This window comes from Saccoglossus kowalevskii, chromosome 18 (genome assembly GCF_978046115.1).
Source record: "Saccoglossus kowalevskii chromosome 18, keSacKowa6.1, whole genome shotgun sequence".
Classification (NCBI taxonomy): Eukaryota; Metazoa; Hemichordata; class Enteropneusta; family Harrimaniidae; genus Saccoglossus; species Saccoglossus kowalevskii.
In genome coordinates, this window is record NC_140658.1 from 22562786 (window position 1) to 22581340 (window position 18555).

Genomic DNA, 18555 nt, shown 5'->3' on the forward strand with positions numbered 1-18555 from the left:
CTCCATTTCATTCTGTCTTCCCCAGTACCACCGATAGTGGCTTGAACTTTAAGACGATGTGTTATGAGTCACAAAACGAATACATTATATTCATCATGAATAACCAGCTTGTTTGTGTTATTATTTTTTTTTATCTTATCCGATTTATAGTCTCATATACGATCTTGGGTACGTACAAACTTGATTGTCTTCATTATATTTCGCTAGTTTCCCATACGTTTATGGAGCGATAAGTTCACCCCTGGGAGTAGCAAGGTATGGCGCTCCCTTTTTTCTTTCCTTTTTAATCTCCAGACGTTAGTTATGTTGAGTGACTTATATTTGTCCAAATTGCGTTCCTGCTACGATTACGTTTTTCAAAGTTCTGCTTTGTTTTTCTTTCCGTAATATGTTTGTCTTATTACAATACCTGCGCTGGAAATCATCACAAGAATAGCGCCGCCTAGAGCTGACCATTCTGACTTCTGTCCAAGCCACATGTATTGTAAAACGTATGAAAAGACGATGTCCATTGTTCGCACAATTGCCACGTTGACGGCCTTCTCGCATTGCAGCGACGATGTCAGAAAAAGTTGCCCGACGAATCCAAAGAATCCCACAAGTCCTAAGAAAATCCCTTCATTGAGTGAAGCAGGCAATGAAAACGCATCTAAAATATACAGAAGTGATAGTGTAGTGACTATTCCGCAAATTGAATAGTAAAACAAGATCGCTAAAAAGTTCATTTCTTTTCCTATTTTTCTACTTGAAACAAACACCATTGATGCAAGCAATGCTTCAATTAAAGCAACGCCGGCCCCAATCAGTGAACTGTCGACGGAGGTGCTAGTAGTCATCGCGTTCACTTCAAAAAACATAAAAGGCGGTTTCGTGATAACAACAACGCCCGCTACGCTGACAAGCGCAAAAAGAAAGTCGACGGATTGAACGGATTCTTTGAGACAACAGCAGCTTAAAAAAGCCGTGAAAATAGGGTTGACGGAGAATATCACGACAGCGTCTCCTACGAGCATCAAATTTATGGCGATAAAGGTGCACGTGATCCGAAAACTTCCGAAGAGGCTTCGTAGAATCAGCCATTTATAAGAAAAGTCTTTTGGTCCAAAGAAAGAAACGTTTTTGTAGAGAATACTTGGGGTAGCACAGGACAGCTGAATCACCATGCGAATCAACGTCTTCTCTAGAGGATGTACCGTGGTCACCAGCTTGGCACTGATGAAACTCAAGGCGAAGAAAAAACTTGAAAAAAGAGCCAATATCATTCCTTTGTGCGACATCAATCCCGTAACGCAATTCCTCCCCGGCTTCTCAGGGCAATCGTCCCACGTATCGTCGTCTTCTTGTATCAAGTCTTCCGTATAGGAACCGTCCTCGGGTACAGCAAGCCTGTGTTCACTTGGAAGCATATTTACGTGTCGAATCTGAAATAAAAATTGTCACATATAAGGGTTGTCTGCAAATTATAGAGTTTGTCTGAACATGCAATGTGCATACGGGGATTGTTTATCATAGAATATTACACAGTCTCAAGTAGGTTTGAAACCTCCACAGTCCGCCGAACATCGATGCACAGTACTGGCCTTGTATCATAGACAGTACGTGTAAGACTTGTAAGTCATTACTAGAACACGCAATTATAGGAGGGTCCCCTCAGTCTGGCGTAAGAATATTAAACTGTGTATTAAATGTGTATTAAGTACCCATACACTCGACGTTTGAATACATTAAGATAATAAAGATAAATTGGACAGCAATTCTCAGCAGGAATGTCAAATTTGGGCAGAAAAACTACTTATTTATCCCTAATCCAGAAAAATACGTGGTCAACATTCTAGACCACAGGTTTGAACAAGTACACCATAATATTGTACACATTTATGTTGCCTTTTAACAAAATTCGGCGTACTGTGTTTATAATTATTCATTTGAAATGATAAATATCATTTGGACATTTATGCAAACATCAAGAATTTCTCTAGGGGCAACACCCCCAAAAAGAACATATGTACCAGCAACTTGGTTTTCAAGAGTTTGCTTAAATTACGGTACAGCATATACAGCGCAGGGAAGCCAACTAAGCGTAACCCTTGTCTGCTTTGTCGGTATTTGTCACACATCCGCTTCAATTTATTTAAATTCATAAAAACAATGAGTATGTGACAGCTGTTATTAATATTAATTACTGTCTCTGTATATCATAATTAGATCAAATTATATAAAATAAATTAAACTGTGTTGTATTTTAATTAAACATGAAAGTGACATACTTCGGAAAACAAGTTAATATGTTTTATTGTTTCATACATGTTTAGTAATAGTTGGTAAACTATAATTGTGTTACAGTTATTAAACTATGTGCATGATTAGTACCCGGTAAGACAGATAGGGTTTCAAAAAGAATGGAGAATACTGTATTTGGCTCCGGGATTGTTCGGCACCAAGGCTCTTTCAAACGTCGGACGGGAAACTGAACCATAAGAACTAATCCAACAACAATAATAGAGATTGCGCCTGATTGGCTACACGGTCCTAACACTCTTCAGTCAGACCAATCAGAGAGCAGCTTGTCTGTTAACAACAATTAAAATTTACTATATTTGGCATCCCTTCAAACAAAGAGAATTTCTTTGCAGTATAATAATGAATAAACATGATGAATTCAGAGCAATTTTTAAATTTATTATTTAATGGAATATGTAGCAATACTGATTAAAAGTTGAATGTCTCTAAATAAATGTTTGCATGGACATTGTAATGCTGCTATCGGCGTCCCTGGTAACATTGCAGTATTCTTGTCATTTAAACATTACTAAACTCATTTATAGAGAAGATAACTTTTAACTTGTCGGTATTCATGTAAAGCCGAATACTGTAAAACCATTTATTTTCTCTTTGACATTTAATTTCGCTGTTTTGGCGCTTTGAGCAATTTCACTGGACTTTAAGTTTCACGGATTTGCCAGACAATCAATAAGTTCTACTGCAAAACAGATAGTTTACATGTTCTCGTGGATTTAATTTAGCGAATTTTCTTATCAACGAAAATTGCAAAAAACAGTGAATAATTAGTTTGTTTACAGTATAAAAGAGATGAAACTTGTGAAACAGTCAACCGGTTAGTTTGAACTGGAATTTGAAAACACAAGTCGTTGCATTATTTGATCTTGTTATTCACCAAATAATGGAATAGTTCACAAAATGAAAATTGATGTCATTTTTACCGTAATAGCGAAGTCGAAACAAACTCAACTGGTATGCGAATTAAATTTCAACGACGGCAATGTTATTCTTTACATATATTTTCATCAGACCTTACTAAAAATATATTTCTTCCCATTGGTTTGAACCAATTTAGTGAACAGCTCAGTGGAGATGTACACTTTTCAACAACAAAACACAGTTATTAGATTAATCTGCGCGTCGATAGACAATATTATATACTCACTCAAAGTCAACTAGATTCATTGGATAACAAACACGTGGTCTATAGTGTGGAGTGTTCCGTATACCATACTCCAAGCAAGTAAAAGGAATCTTGTCGGCACGGCAGTTAATATTTAATTGTAACGGAAGACTGACCTACCTATAACTGAAATCCTCTGTGACTATCTGACTAACTTTTATAGCATATTTTCAATTAGCAATTTAAATTAGATCTAGAATAATTTCAATAGACGTAAACAGTGTCATATTGCATAATATATAGCATTATATTCGGCGAACAGCTGATCAATTGCACCGGTTCCTCGGATCATAAGAATATTGAAATTCACCAATTTACTTCCGTCGAGATTAGTTATTAGCTGTTTTGTGCCTATACCGATGACAGGTGAATTTGAGAAACTCTTATCTAGTTCAAAACATGGTATGTTCTCCCCGTAAGGGCACCTCCATATAATGGTCGGCAGATTATTCATAAGTGTTTTCCCACATTTATTTTGAAACACGCGCGTACGGACGTTACGGGAGACACCTTAACAGAGTATGCCAGTATACATGTTAACCTCCTACCAACGAGCCTTCGTCTCGCGCCCAGTGGCCGCGGTGGCACCGGTGAACTGTCGTGACCGCCCCAGCATACTAATTTCACTTGACTCCCCAAAACATGTGGCAGCTGTCCTGTTTAACATTTATTGAAATATAAATACATTTCTGACTCTGAATAAATATAATAATAGGACATTAATTAAAAAGAAAGGACCAGGTCTGGTAATTCAATTTCAAATGAAATTAACATATGTTAACATTTTCGACAATACACGTTAAAGATAAATAAAACGCGAGAGAGAGAGAGAGGGTACACATTTTTCAATTTTTCTAAAGGGGCACCTTCTTTTACAAAATGAATAAAGGGGCCCATTGATTTTTTTGAAAAAGCACCAAGAATTGCCCCCCCCCCTCGGAATAATAAATGGCCATTCCCTTATCAAATGTGGATGACATTATTTTGTGCTTTATTTTGGTGACTGTTATTTAATTTATAAAACAGGGTATTTTCATTTCATGTATACCCGTTATATCGACACGCTATATTACACTGTCACCTAAACGTGTATAAGTATCTGTGTCCCATTATTAATATTACAGATTTGTGAGTCGTAAATCATTTACCTAAATGATGGTTGTCTCCGCGCAGCGAGTGTTCGAATTTCATGTAAAATAAATGCATTTGTTTGCGTTGTGTACATCTCATATCGAGCAGGGCGAGGCACGACGACTTTAGTACGGAGACTGAAAACAATCCAATCCTTGAGAATCTTCAGCATTACAGTGGGGAAAATTAATTCATTTGATTCCCTCAATGTAGCTCCAGGGAAATACTACTTGAAGGGCGGCAGTCGTCGTGCCGCGTCCTGTTTGATATGGGGCTCATAGCTCTTGGGTCATTCTAATCTGGATCTGGAACCTGCTTGCTTGCAAATGTTTATTATTTGATATTCAATTGCACTATATTTAGTATATATGTATTCAGTCAGTGAATTATCATCCGTTTATTCATAGCTCCCTTAATCAATCATGATGCGTATATCTATATATGGAGTAACAGTTAATTTCTTTTCAACATATCCGGTATGGAAATAGGTGAATTTATTATATTCTTTTTCAGATCGTGTCTCTATTTAAGAATGAACAAAAAAAAAACCTGGGCAATCGCTCCGAAATTCTGTGACTATAAATTGCCATTAGGATCATTGACTTTTCACAGACGTTACATTTACCGGTCACTACCTAGAATCGTTCGTGGATAGCCGCTCACTTCTATACTATCCATACTATACATACATGTAAAAAAAATGTAAAAATAGTCCGTGAGGACAGCATAAACGGCGTTTTTATGGCTGTTGACAGTCGATTCCAAAACAACTCGTAACCTTAAGTGCTTTAGTATACATATAGGCACAAGAGCAAAATACACTGCCAATATACAACGAAGCCTACATGTATAAGTTTGTACACAGTTACATTGGGCAGTTCATATACAGTGAAAACGACAGTATAAATTAAAATAAATAATCAGTCCCAGAAAAACTGAACCATCAAATAAACATCGATAACGGGAATAAACGTACATCGCTGAGTCTACAATGAGTTCTGACAGGTTGATTACAGTCTGGAGCTATTCTATTGAAATATGAGCTCTGATCCCAACTAAAACAAACTGTGGACACTATACTATAGCAAAGTCTGGAGAAACTAGTGTACTGCATAAGCTGTTTCAAATTATCAGACTCGTGCAGTTCGAAGCTGTAGTGGGGTAGGCATGGAAAATCAGTTGGTATATTTGTTAGGTAAGCATTTATAACTTGTTTCCACTTGTCACGTTTGGCATCAAGCAAAGTCTTCAGAGAGAAGAAAGCGAGCCTCTGGGACCAATTATTCAGACAAATATGTTACTGGGTACTAGTATACCAAGTCTTGTTTGTGGTGATGACTGACTTAACATAGTACTTAAAAATGGTTTATTTATATTTGATTGGATATGATCCTTAAAAAGTAGTTCATTAAATATAAATTACGGATTACAAAAATCATCTTTTCTAATATTTTAAATTTTTAGTAATTAAAAATGATGGAAGTTGTTTACCATGAGACAGACACCCAACATTTTTTTAAAAATTGACAGTGAAAGAAAATGATGTGGGGTCATAGTCACCATAGTAACCTCGAGTCCTTGACCCCGGATGTCAGGTAAAATAGATTTGGACCGCCATTCTCCAGAAGAAAACATAAAACCCAGTCCTATATCGAATATTAACAGCTATCCTATATTATATATTAATTAATGTCAGCTCTCGACAACTGTATAATATATGCTATTATTTTGGTATCAATCAATTATTCAAACAATGATGTGCTTGCTAAAGCGCACGCATTTTAAGCTTTATAGACCCAAACACTTTTTTAACGGGCACTTCTCTGACAAAGGAGACCCATCGGTCCTTTCATGTGATATCTTACATCTTTCTTCACTGGCATGCATAGTGCCCATGAAACACACGCAGCGGTTCTTGACTTCCTTTTAGCATACTGAACAAGGTCTCAAGGCGGGTGACTTATTTTTTTGTCTTTCCTTTTTATGTTCGCTCACAGAATGTTTACTCGTAAGGTCTGGTGGGGAATTTCGACCATGTCTCAAACTTGTAAGGTTGAATATTACGAAATTGCAGTCGCAGTCCATCAGCTGTTAGATGACAACTATCTTGAATTGGATTGCAATATATATCAGCTTCTTTAACAAGCTGGAGTTTTCTATGAACCAAATTTAATTGGTGGTCTGTGATATAAGCCAAAATGTGCAAAGGTTTCATAAAACAAAATGGCTGTCACAGGACCATTCTGAATTAGATTGTGATAAAAGAACTTTAAAGCATGTACAAACTTTGGTGAAAATTGGTCCATGCACTTTTAAGATATTGTAGGGGATGAATTGAATCCAATCTTTAAGCTTTTTGACTGTTTTCAGTTGAGAATAAAAATCATCAAAATCCACGTTTGAATGTATTTTGTTGAAACTTGATACATGCATCAAACTGTATGTAATTTTCTGTAGATTAGTTTTTAAATGCATTTATGTTTAATGAATGCTGTTCCAGATCTATATCTTTGACATGGCTGGACATTCTAGATCACATTCATAGTAATACAACTTGGAAAGCATATTCGTTCAATTTTCCACTGATCAGATGGCCGAACGGCCATCATTGTCCTCCCCAAAAGTCATCAAAATATGGCATTTCTGTTTTTCCTGGACCGGACTGAAACAAGAATGCCGAATGGTATTCATTTTTGATGTTGAAAATTCATCCCAGCTAATTGGATGATTTTTGCCATTTTTTTTTACTTTTTCAATATTAGTGTTTCTCAAACATAAATTGCATGTATTGTAGGTCAAATATTACTTTTTTCACATTACACATAAGTGCATGCACATACTTATTGTATATTTATTGTTTAAACTAAACACATTTTAAATTATTATATTGAATAGCAGAGCAGATATATGCTACATTAAAGCTGGGATTTCAACAGAGAATATAAGTGAGTTGAGTATACTATGGTATCTTCGTAATAACCTTATTATTATACATCTTTTCCTACCAAGGATACATCATAGGAATGCCGAAATCTAAAAAGTTTAGAACAGAATCAGCGAAATTCTTTGTATGGAGTCCGGTTAAATTCTGGTGGCAGCCATGTTTGTTTTTATTATTAGAGAACGCTTACGCGCGTAATAATTCCATATTTGGAATTCGCATTTCCTAATATGGTAGGGTGAAAATACCCCGTAAAATACCGCAAAATTACGGCACGCTGTAACATATGGCGTTACGGTGACAGATGTATAATAATATTATTTATTATTCATTCATAGTTAAAAAAAAATATTGACCAAAAATTACACATGCCACATAATTTGGCACTGAAACAAAAATATATTCGTTCGTCTTCCACTCTTTTGAGGAATACATACAACTATAAAGAATTTATTGTGTATACTAAATTTGCACATTGTCAAATATTCTCTTATTTATTAAGGTGTAATGATTGCTTCTAAAGTGAAGTCGATTAGATCTATCGGTAAGCATATGGTGAAATAATGTTCTTGTAAAATAATTAAGAGAAAGAATTTGTTACAAACCGACATGAGAATAGAGAATGGTGAGCTTTTAATATATCTGTCATAATTTTAGTCTAAGTATATATCCTCATTCATACAAATTTCAAAAACATGGACTTATACACATATATTTTCTATACACACATATATGTCTGGATCGACCATATTCAAATTTTAAATATATATCATATCACACATGTACAGTTATACATGTATTTGTTTTAATTCGATATAGCTGACTCCCTATATTGTTCCTATGGATTATTCTAAAACTAGATTTATTAATCATTTGAAAGTATTTCTGTATTTGCAGGACAATGATGGTATAAGTATAAGCCCGCTACCCTATAAAAATTATAAAAAAATGTATACAGCTGTACTAAACTAATTAAACTAACTAACCGTCGACAATAAATGTGTGCACTACACTCACCAAAATTAAAAATACGATCAATCTGACGGCAACAGTACACGGTCGATGCTGTACCAAGGAATCAGTTTACCACAGTTGCATACCATCTCTTATTTCACAGCCCTAAATACTAGTATACCCTAACCCCGGCCTATCACAACCCTTTATTCGATTCAATCGGCTCAAATCTACACAATTAAAATCTGCATTTAAATACATACATACATTGAAGTACTATATATTGCAAATTGTGCTGTTTGTCACGTTGAAAACAGCTAAATTGGATCTAGGTCACTTTTCACGTGAACCCCGACATACAGCTGCTATGTAAGAACGTACTTGACTAGATAAGTCCACCACGTGATGTATTGATATATAAAAATAATGCAGACAAACGTGTGCATTGACATGCGAGTCGATGTATGAAAAAATAAACTTACGTCGAAATTTATACCGAAAATTTCCAAACGTTTCAAGATATAGCGCCATTCATAACCGGCCCACTAACCCGTGCGTGATCGTGTCAGGAAAAGCTATATTTCACTGCAGTTAAATCGAGTCATTTGATTGGGCGCGCCAAGGAGCGGGCGCCGCCAATCAGCGTTGCTGTGTCATAAATGTGAAGGTCGGGGAGCTCATCACAGATCAAAACAATAGCGGCGTGTATGCTTTGCGCTGATCCAGCCGGAGTCAAGAACAGAAGTAATGTCTAAATATTTGTGCAAACTTTTTTTTCAGTAAACTGACAAAACAATCGAAACTGGTAACATATCGACTTGCCCGATCTGGTCTTCGTTGCAACACAGTACCTAGAGGGATTGTGGTTACAACAAACACATCATTTCCCTTAGATATAGCACTGAGCGAATTTTTTTTCTTTGACGTTCTTTTGTATATTCCACTATTTAAATTTTACCTGAATTTTACTAAGTAATGTGTCGTTTCTATCGTGAGTTCTGATTGGGTGATGCAAATGAACCGAGGTGAATCGTTTGAGCGCGTGTGACAGTAAATCGTGGTAAAATCTGCCAAGGTTTAATGTTGAGGTTTCGGCCGAATAAATGATCCTTGGCTGGCGGATCTAGGATTCTGGAATAGGGGGGGGCGATAAGTTGGCCTAAGGCCAAGTTCAAGTTCGCGAGCGCCGATGGCGCGAAGCCCTGTTGGTTGTTAAAAATAGGGGGGGCCGCGGCCCCCTCGACCCCCATCTAAATCCGCCAATGAGACGGACGCTCCCTGTGTTGCTTGCAATTATGAATAAAAATTATTTTTATATTTCCATCACGTAAATGACGACATAGCGCAATTTTCGAGATCCCTGCAATGTAGCATAATACAGAGATAGGGGTGGCGGCGAAATTATGAGGAAGGCGCGACATTGCAATTTTTAACGTTATCCGATATTATCGTCTAAAAATGTCTAAAAAAGTCTAAAATTGTCTAAGTTAGACAGTTCTGTCTGGACAACTATTGGGACAGTTCGTTTTTCTCCGATATTATCGATAATATTGTCTAAAAATGTCTAAAAAAGTCTAAAAATGTCTAAGTTAGACAGGTCTGTCTGGGCAACTATGGGGACAGTTCGTTTTTCTCCGATATTATCGATAATATCGTCTAAAAATGTCTAAAAAAGTCTAAAAATGTCTAAGTTAGACAGGTCTGTCTGGACAACTATTAAGACAGTTCGTTTTTCTCCGATATTATCGATAATATCGTCTAAAAATGTCTAAAAATGTCTAAGTTAGACAGGTCTGTCTGGACAACTATTGGGACATTTCGTTTTTCTCCGATATTATCGATAATATCGTCTAACAATGTCTAAAAAAAGTCTAAAAATGTCTAAGTTAGACAGGTCTGTCTGGGCAACTATTGCGACAGTTCGTTGTTCTCCGATATTATCGATAATATCGTCTAAAAATGTCTAAAAAAGTCTAAAAATGTCTAAGTTAGACAGGTCTGTCTGGACAACTTTTGGGACAGTTCGTTTTTCTCCGATATTATCGATAATATCGTATAAAAATGTCTAAAAAAGTCTAAAAATGTCTAAGTTAGACAGGTCTGTCTGGACAACTATGGGGACAGTTCGTTTTCTCCGATATTATCAATAATATCGTCTAACAATGTCTAAAAAAGTCTAAAAATGTCTAAGTTAGACAGGTCTGTCTGGACAACTATTGGGACAGTTCATTTTTCTCCGATATTATCGATAATATCGTCTAAAAAAGTCTAAAAAAGTCTAAAAATGTCTAAGTTAGACAGGTCTGTCTGGGCAACTATTGCGACAGTTCGTTTTTCTCCGATATTATCGATAATATCGTCTAAAAATGTCTAAAAAAAAGTCTAAAAATGTCTAAGTTAGACAGGTCTGTCTGGACAACTATTGGGACAGTTCGTTTTTCTCCGATATTATCGATAATATCGTCTAACAATGTCTAAAAAGTCTAAAAATGTCTAAGTTAGACAGGTCTGTCTGGACAACTATTGGGACAGTTCGTTTTTCTCCGATATTATCGTCTAAAAATGTCTATGTTAGACAGGTCTGTCTGGACAACTTTTGGGACAGTTCGTTTTTCTCCGATATTATCGATAATATCGTCTAAAAATGTCTAAAAAGTCTAAAAATGTCTAAGTTAGACAGGTCTGTCTGGGCAACTATTGCGACAGTTCGTTTTTCTCCGATATTATCGATAATATCGTCTAAAAATGTCTAAAAAAAGTCTAAAAATTTTTAAGTTAGACATGTCGCGCCTTCATGGAAATTATGCATGAGAGGTGGGATTTGCAATCTAGATCTTCTGAAATCTAGATCTTCTGAAACGCTATTTCCTGCATTTTGAGAGGCGGATTTTGATGACACAAAGGGTTTCAGCTTGGTTGATTTTTTGGCGACGAACATTTTTTTTCGGATGGGAAAATTAGCATGTTAACAGCCTTGGATACTTTTGAGCAAGGACACATTTTATGGAGTGAGGTCATATGAAAATTATCATGTTATCATTTGAATATTCTTAAACCATGTATTAAGCCACCGTGAAGTCCCTGTCATTCTCGTTTATTTTGTAAAGGTCACCAAGCGTTACCTAACATTCAATTGTCTTGGTGTTTTATTACTTTGGTATTGATTGTGAACTCTCCATTAATGGACGCTCAATACAACTACTATACCCACAGTACGCCAATTAGTTATATTTACATATTGATGGGTCTGCCTGCAATGTAACTAAATTATTCACTGGCAAAGAACGAACCCGACTCAAGCGAATTGGCGGCAAAAGAAAATAAAAAGTTAGTTTAATTCTGTTGAATCTAAAATTACATGTCTGGCATACAGTGAAATACAGCATTAAAAGGCAAAAACAGAACTGTGACAACACGATAAAAAGCACTCAAAAACAAGAACGAAACAAAACAAAGCATGATACTAATACAAAATGATAGAAAAGCGAGCTGGCATGACTGCGAGAAAAAATGGGTGGGTGGGTGGGTGAAAATAACCCGAACAGAAATGACTGGGCACGAACAGCGTGCGATGTAAACAGTGCATGTAAACAGAACGAAGCGAATTGGCTACGAGAATCATGCGCAGTGGAGGAATTAAACAAACAAACAAAACTATGGAAATGAATAATTAACAATTTTGAACTGCCTACAAAATACAACAATTATTCACTGGCAAAGAACGAACCCGACTCAAGCGAATTGGCGGCAAAATAAAAATAAAAAGTTAGTTTAATTCTGTTGAATCTAAAATTACATTTCTGGCATACAGTGAAATACAGCATTAAAAGGCCAAAAATGAAAGCCGCCAAAAGCAAATGTTCAAAGTGTCAGATCGACTTGGCCAGACTTGATAGCAGCGCGAATGCATGATGCCGTCCTGAGGCGACGACCGAATGAAGATTCCATGTAGAGCAGGTAAGCTTGTGAGCGCCAGTCGCCTTGCGCTTTAATTGCTTCAGGGTCTGCACCCGACTGAAATGCGAAGGAAGCACCTCCGCGACGAAAGCTGTGACCGGAGTAGCTGTTTGGGTCCAGCCCTGTGGAGCTGAGCAATGATCGCAGATGTCGAACAAAAGACTGGTAGGTCAAAGAATGCAGTCTGCCGGTAGATGACGGCGCAAGGAACAGGGGAGCTTCTGAAGGTGCTGGCAACATGTCCACCATCTGCTTGTAGGCTGATACTGGGCAGAGGGCAGAGCCAGGGATAGCCAGGATGGGAATGTGCAGAACTCGTTCGCCGAACTGTATGGTTTTGGACCATGTGATACGAATGATCAAACCTGTGGTGTTGTATCCGACACTGCCCCGCGAGAGATGAATGCAGGCGTCATAAGCTGTATCTGAAGGGGGCACCAGGTTGGACTTATGCAGGAACAAAAAAAATGCGATGAAGAAAGCGGACCACAGCGTAACGTGCAGCAGGCGTGTAAAGTCTAAGAGACGATGAATTCGAAGAAGGATATCCGGTGTGATAGGCAACTTGCGGCGAGGCTGGTGCGCTGTTATACGCTGTATTGCTCGGAAGACAAGGCGCAGTTCGAATGAGTCGAGTGAAGGTGGGGTCTCGGAGACGAAAAGATGCAGCAGCCGAACGCCGTTGAGGTAGTTGCGGATAGATGCTGTGCATGAAAACAAGCGGGCGAGGAACTGTGTGTAGCGAATAATCGTTCGTGTTGTGGCCGGAACTGGCTGGATGCAAAAGAAACGGCAGAAGAGGAAGAATGCACGCCATTGAGTTGTAATGTTGCGCAATGAACCAGAAGCAAAAGCTGAGTGGAGTGAGCGGTACGCCTGGTGGTCCAGATCGGCGAGCGGAGCTTGACAACCTGCAGGAGCGAAAAAGAAAATGCTACAAGTTACCAAGGATGAATAAACTGGAACGTTTCCTGAGGTACAACAACTTCTGAGATGCCAAAGTTTGACTCTAACTCTTCCACATGAGACTTGTAAATGCCAGATAAATGTGAACGGCTTGGAGCGTCAGCAACGTTGCTCCGACCGGGGATGTGTACAGCCCAGAGATTGAATTCAAAACATGCTTGGAAGTATGCAATCTCCCGCAAACAGCTGAGTTCGAAATCTGAATGGGTACGATGAGAGTTGATCAATGCAACCGTTGTAGTGTTGTCAGAGGTTATTTGCAAGCGAAGCCCGCACCAAGTATGGAACCAGAGCTTGAGTGCGACCACGACTGCAAGCAATTCCAATGCATTGATAGACAAACCCATGTTGATGATGTGTTGTGGGAAAGGAGAGCGGAAGAAGTGGGTAACTGAGACGCCGCCGCAGCCTGAAAGGCATGCGTCTGTACACACGACAGTATCTGGCGGGAACCAAGGTTGGGTGTGTATGATAGAAACGCCGTTATTGTCCTGTAAAAACGTCTTCCACCATAAGAGGTCTTTGCGAAAATCTGCGTCGATGCGGGTGCGGGAATGTTTAGCAGAGAATGTGCGAAGCGTGGACAGCATGCGGGAAATAAACAAGCGACCCGGGCGGACGCAATTTGAGACATAGGACAAGAGACCGATGAGACTTTGTAATTCTGTGCGGGAACAAGAGGAGCGATTGTCCCAGTTGGATAGTACTTTATGAATTTGAGTGAGTTTCGCGGTGGGTACGGCAATGGTCATGTTGACTGTGTCAAATTCAGAACCGAGAAAAGTCATACTAGTAGCAGGAGCACATGCTTTAGCCACGGATTCCTGAAGGCTGAGCTCGTTTAGCAGATTCCCTAAATACTCAAAAGCCGCAGTAGCGTTGATTGGTAACTCATCTCCGCCGAAATCATCGATATAATTGATCACCTCGTGCCCTTGGTTGCGTAGGATGTGACGCACTGCATTGGTTGACCGTTGACACATTAAGGCTGCTGTGCGTAACCCGAAAGGTGGTGAAACGTCAAAGTAGTATTTCCCTTTCCAAGAATAGCCGAGAAGGTGGTAGTCTCTCTGATCCACGCGAAGTTGACGGTATGCCCTGCTGAGGTCGCGTTTGTAAAGGAGGCAACCGGAACAAAGTGTACGAATGCGATCTAACATGGAGTCAACTGTAGGATATCTGAGCTTATAATCATCCCCGATGTAACTGTCCCCTGGGATGTCATCGTTGACCGAGTAGCCTTCTGGAAAACTTAAGTCCACGACCACGCAACGGGAAGATGAGCCCTTCTTAGCCACGGTCATTAATGGTGAGGTAATGAGCAGGTGTGACAATGGCGGAGTGTCGAACGGTCCAACAGATGCGCCGAGAGATAGCTCTGATTCCAGAAAACTGTCCACGTGCTCAGCGAAATGTAAAGCCGAGGTGTGATTTGTTGCGTGTGAAGTAGGAAGAAAGTCGCGCGAGTAGTTGATGGGCCAACCGAATTCTAAGAAGTCGCAGATGTAATCGTCGTAATTGCGTAGAAGATGGCGCCAAGACTGAATGTTCAGACCGGAAGAGACCGGGATGCGACAACCTTGAAAGTTATAAAGGCCTGAAGCGGAGATTCTGCGATGTAAATCAATGTAATGTTGTGCAATACTGCCGTCAATGTTAGAAATAATGCGATCTGGCGGCACAGAGTTTCTGGGCGACAGTGACGAATGATCAGCTGATGGTGGAGAAGTTGTTGTTGTTGTTGTTGTTGCTGTAGTTGATGATGATGTCAATGACGAGTGTGTAGCCCTGGACCTGCTTGTGTTGTGATGAGGTGCGGGGTCGAAGTTCATGTCGCTGAGGACTGCCTGCGATGTTGGCGCTTTGATCATGCTTGATGTCAGTGTGGTTGTTGAATGACCGGCGAGAGCGAGGGATTCGAACTTGTTATTATCGATGAAGACTGTGGTGCTGAGTTTGGGTAATGCCGTGTGCGTAAGTGACAACAGTGATGTAGCTGCTGGTGGTGTAGATGTGGAGCCCCCTGACACACTTGTGATGACTGAAAGTGTTGGGTCAGACCCGGTGATGTTGTTGCTAACCGAATCGAGTGAGATAACACTATCGTCCGGAGATACGTGTATAGGCGTTGATCTAACGGGGAGGTTACAGGTCGTTGATGTGATGTCTGAAGGCTGCGCATGGAGTCACGAGGAGATTGGTTTGTCACGGTGCAGAGATGACATGGACATGTCTGACTTCTGTTTGCAGTCCTTTTCGCTGTGATTATTAAAGCGATTGCGGGTGACATAGCAATGATTGCAAATGTGTTTAAATTTGCATGGATCAAATGAGCAAGAACCTTTCTCGTTGAAAGCTGTGCACACTAATACGGGCGAACTGTCCGGTTGGAGGTATTTCTGTTGTTGTTGTTTGTTGTCCGTTTCTGGGTGACTGATTTCAACTTGTCGGCTGAGAAATCAAAAACAGTTCTTTCACGTCTGAGTAATCGCTGTCCCATGTACGTCTGTTATCATCGATTAAACGAGCCACTGCCGCGTGATAGCTCCGGACAATGGGCCATTTGTACAATGGTAGTTTAACAAACAAATCGTGCAGGAGACGTAACCGGCCCTTTTGTTCTGCTTTGGACATGGATGGGTCCTGCAGTAAGAGCGTGTAGTCCTGTAGAAATTGATCAAGTGATAAGTCGTCGTATTTCAGTCCATGTGAAGAAAAGAATGATGGAACAAACTGTTCTGGAGATTTCAAACCAGGCAACTTTTTCCCGGCGTGACGCCCGGGGGAATTAATGAGACTGTCGCGAATAATGTACTCACCGGCTGGTCCTTTGTTCTCAGCCTCGTGTCCTTTGTTCGCTCCAATGGCGTCTAAGTATGGTGACAAATCGTGATCAACCTGCGATCGGAGATTCGTCATTTTGCGAAGTTCCGCTAGTGAAATGTCAGAGATTTGGTGATCAGAAGGCGATGTGCCCTGTTGGCGCGTGGATGATAGGCCTGTGGTTGGTGGATGTGCGTTCAAGGAACAACTTTTGAATTCCATTCTAGCTGGGAGATTTCCGCTTGTAATTTTTGCTTCGCGATTCTCACCAACAAGGATTGTTTCTGGCGCTGCAAAATAGCTAACTCGGCTTGGTCGTCTTCATCCCCGTCTGAAAACTCGTCAAAATATCTATGTGGTTCCGCGTGTGAGACTATGGGCGAGTGACGTCGATGCTTCGAGGTGGAAGGAGACGACTTAGGGACGGCAGTTGAGCTGTTCGGTGAACGGCGGTTCTCTTCCTCTGGCGGTGGACCGGTGCAGAATTTTCCGTGCTTGCCCAAGGTGTGAGCTTCCACATCGAGCTTGCAGCCAGAGCATGTTGAGCGCCGCTTACTTCTTGGCATAGCAAGAAAGTAAATTGAAAATAACCCGAACAGAAATGACTGGGCACGAACAGCGTGCGATGTAAACAGTGCATGTAAACAGAACTAAGCGAATTGGCTACGAGAATCATGCGCAGTGGAGGAATTAAACAAACAAACGAAGCTATGCAAATGAAAAGTATGCAAATGAATAATTAACAATTTTGAACTGCCTACAAAATACAACCATTACGAATACCACGTGATCCAATGACCCCCTTCCCTATAAAAAGACGAGAGGGATTTCATTTTGGGGGTGGTCGTCGTCGGTTTTCGTCGTCGGTCGGTCATCTTCGTCAGTTGTGGTTGTCCTCTCTAGTACATTCTCTAGTACATCAATGGGTTGTCCAACAACATGTATCTTCGGGCGTAGCAGTGAGACTGTCATATATCAACCAACTTATGGCAACATATTCAAGTTGTACGGTGTCTCCCTGGTAGAATCCTTCACAATAAAGGACGTGTGTTATAACTACAAACATACCACGTGTCCTGAATGATTCCGACAACAAGCACAGACAAGAAAAAAAGCTTACAACTCTGTGACATAACCATGGAAATACAAACCATGAGGTAGTTTCATGAGGTCACTGATTCGTTTCGAACCCAACATTGACACCCCGCATAAAGTACTGACTACCTTTCCCTACCGTCTCCCAAGTTGGTGATTCACGTTGAAGCTCTTTAAATCACGCAAAATCTCAATCGTCAAACCACAGTCCCTCTTAGTACCTTCCATGGTCAAACCAATGGCGGTCCTCTTCACAACCAAAATTACAGAGATGGTAATCGTATGGACTAATTTAATTCGAACCTTTTACAAGATTGCAAATATATAGGATATACCGGTAAATTGTGATTGTTGATATTTTCGTAGGTCCTGTTTCCACACAGTCGTTCACTTCATTTGTTTATCCACAGTCCCCCTATCACCGCTATCGAAGCGGCCATTGTCTTAGGGGGATTAGCAATAAACATTTAGTGAATGCGGGTAGCGGCTGTTGGCGTCGAATAAACCGGGATAGTGCGTATATTTTACAACTGTTTGTTATTACTGAAGTGAAATATCATTAACGGTGAGTTGTTTACAGTCTTTCATTTCGAATATCTGTTAAAGCACGTCCATTTATCTGAGAACGCTAGCCGTTTCCAGACCGGTATAATAAGCGAAGTCAAGTTATCAGAAAGTGAATAATTTAAACATATATCCTCAGAGAGTCGTTTTGATTTTCGCTTGTCCGAAGTCTCTAGCAACGTGCACATTCCCAAGCTCAAACACAATGCACGATCCCCAAACGTCGCCAGGACCAACCACAAAGGAAAATCAAACAATAGCTTTTTCCGATTAACACCCCCACGCTAACCACAGTCCTTCCACAAACGGTTTAAAAAAAAAGCTCGTCAACCAATTTTTACTGTGCGTGTTTTGTATGCGTTTTGTGTTTCGCTTGTCCAAAGTCTCTAGCAGCGTGTTAGAGTGCACATCCCCGAGTGGATATTCTCAAAGACAATCACAATCACAAAGAAGAACAAACAATGGGTTTTTTCCCATTAACACCCACGCCAACCACATTCCTTGACCATCTGCAACGGTTTAGAAAACGCTTGTCGAGTTATTGTCACTGCGTTTTTTTTTTTACCGAATGTTACCTCACATTAACATAAAATTAGCATACACGTATGCGCGACGTCATTTCCTCTCAAATCTGTGCGTTTTTCATGGACGCATGCCTATT

At 39.8% G+C, this 18555-nt stretch overlaps 2 protein-coding genes across 2 annotated transcripts; both read right to left on the bottom strand.

The window, feature by feature from the left end:
• Positions 1 to 356: 356 nt before the first annotated feature.
• Positions 357 to 1406, bottom strand: LOC102802706 (solute carrier family 35 member G1-like). Its single transcript, XM_085493004.1, has one exon. It carries the CDS (start codon positions 1404 to 1406, stop codon positions 357 to 359), a length of 1050 nt encoding a protein of 349 aa, XP_085349130.1.
• An 11981-nt stretch (positions 1407 to 13387) lies between these two features.
• Positions 13388 to 14572, bottom strand: LOC146731680 (uncharacterized). Its single transcript, XM_085493005.1, has one exon. The coding sequence runs from the start codon at positions 14570 to 14572 to the stop codon at positions 13388 to 13390; it is 1185 nt and encodes a 394-aa protein (XP_085349131.1).
• Between the last annotated feature and the right edge of the window lie 3983 nt (positions 14573 to 18555).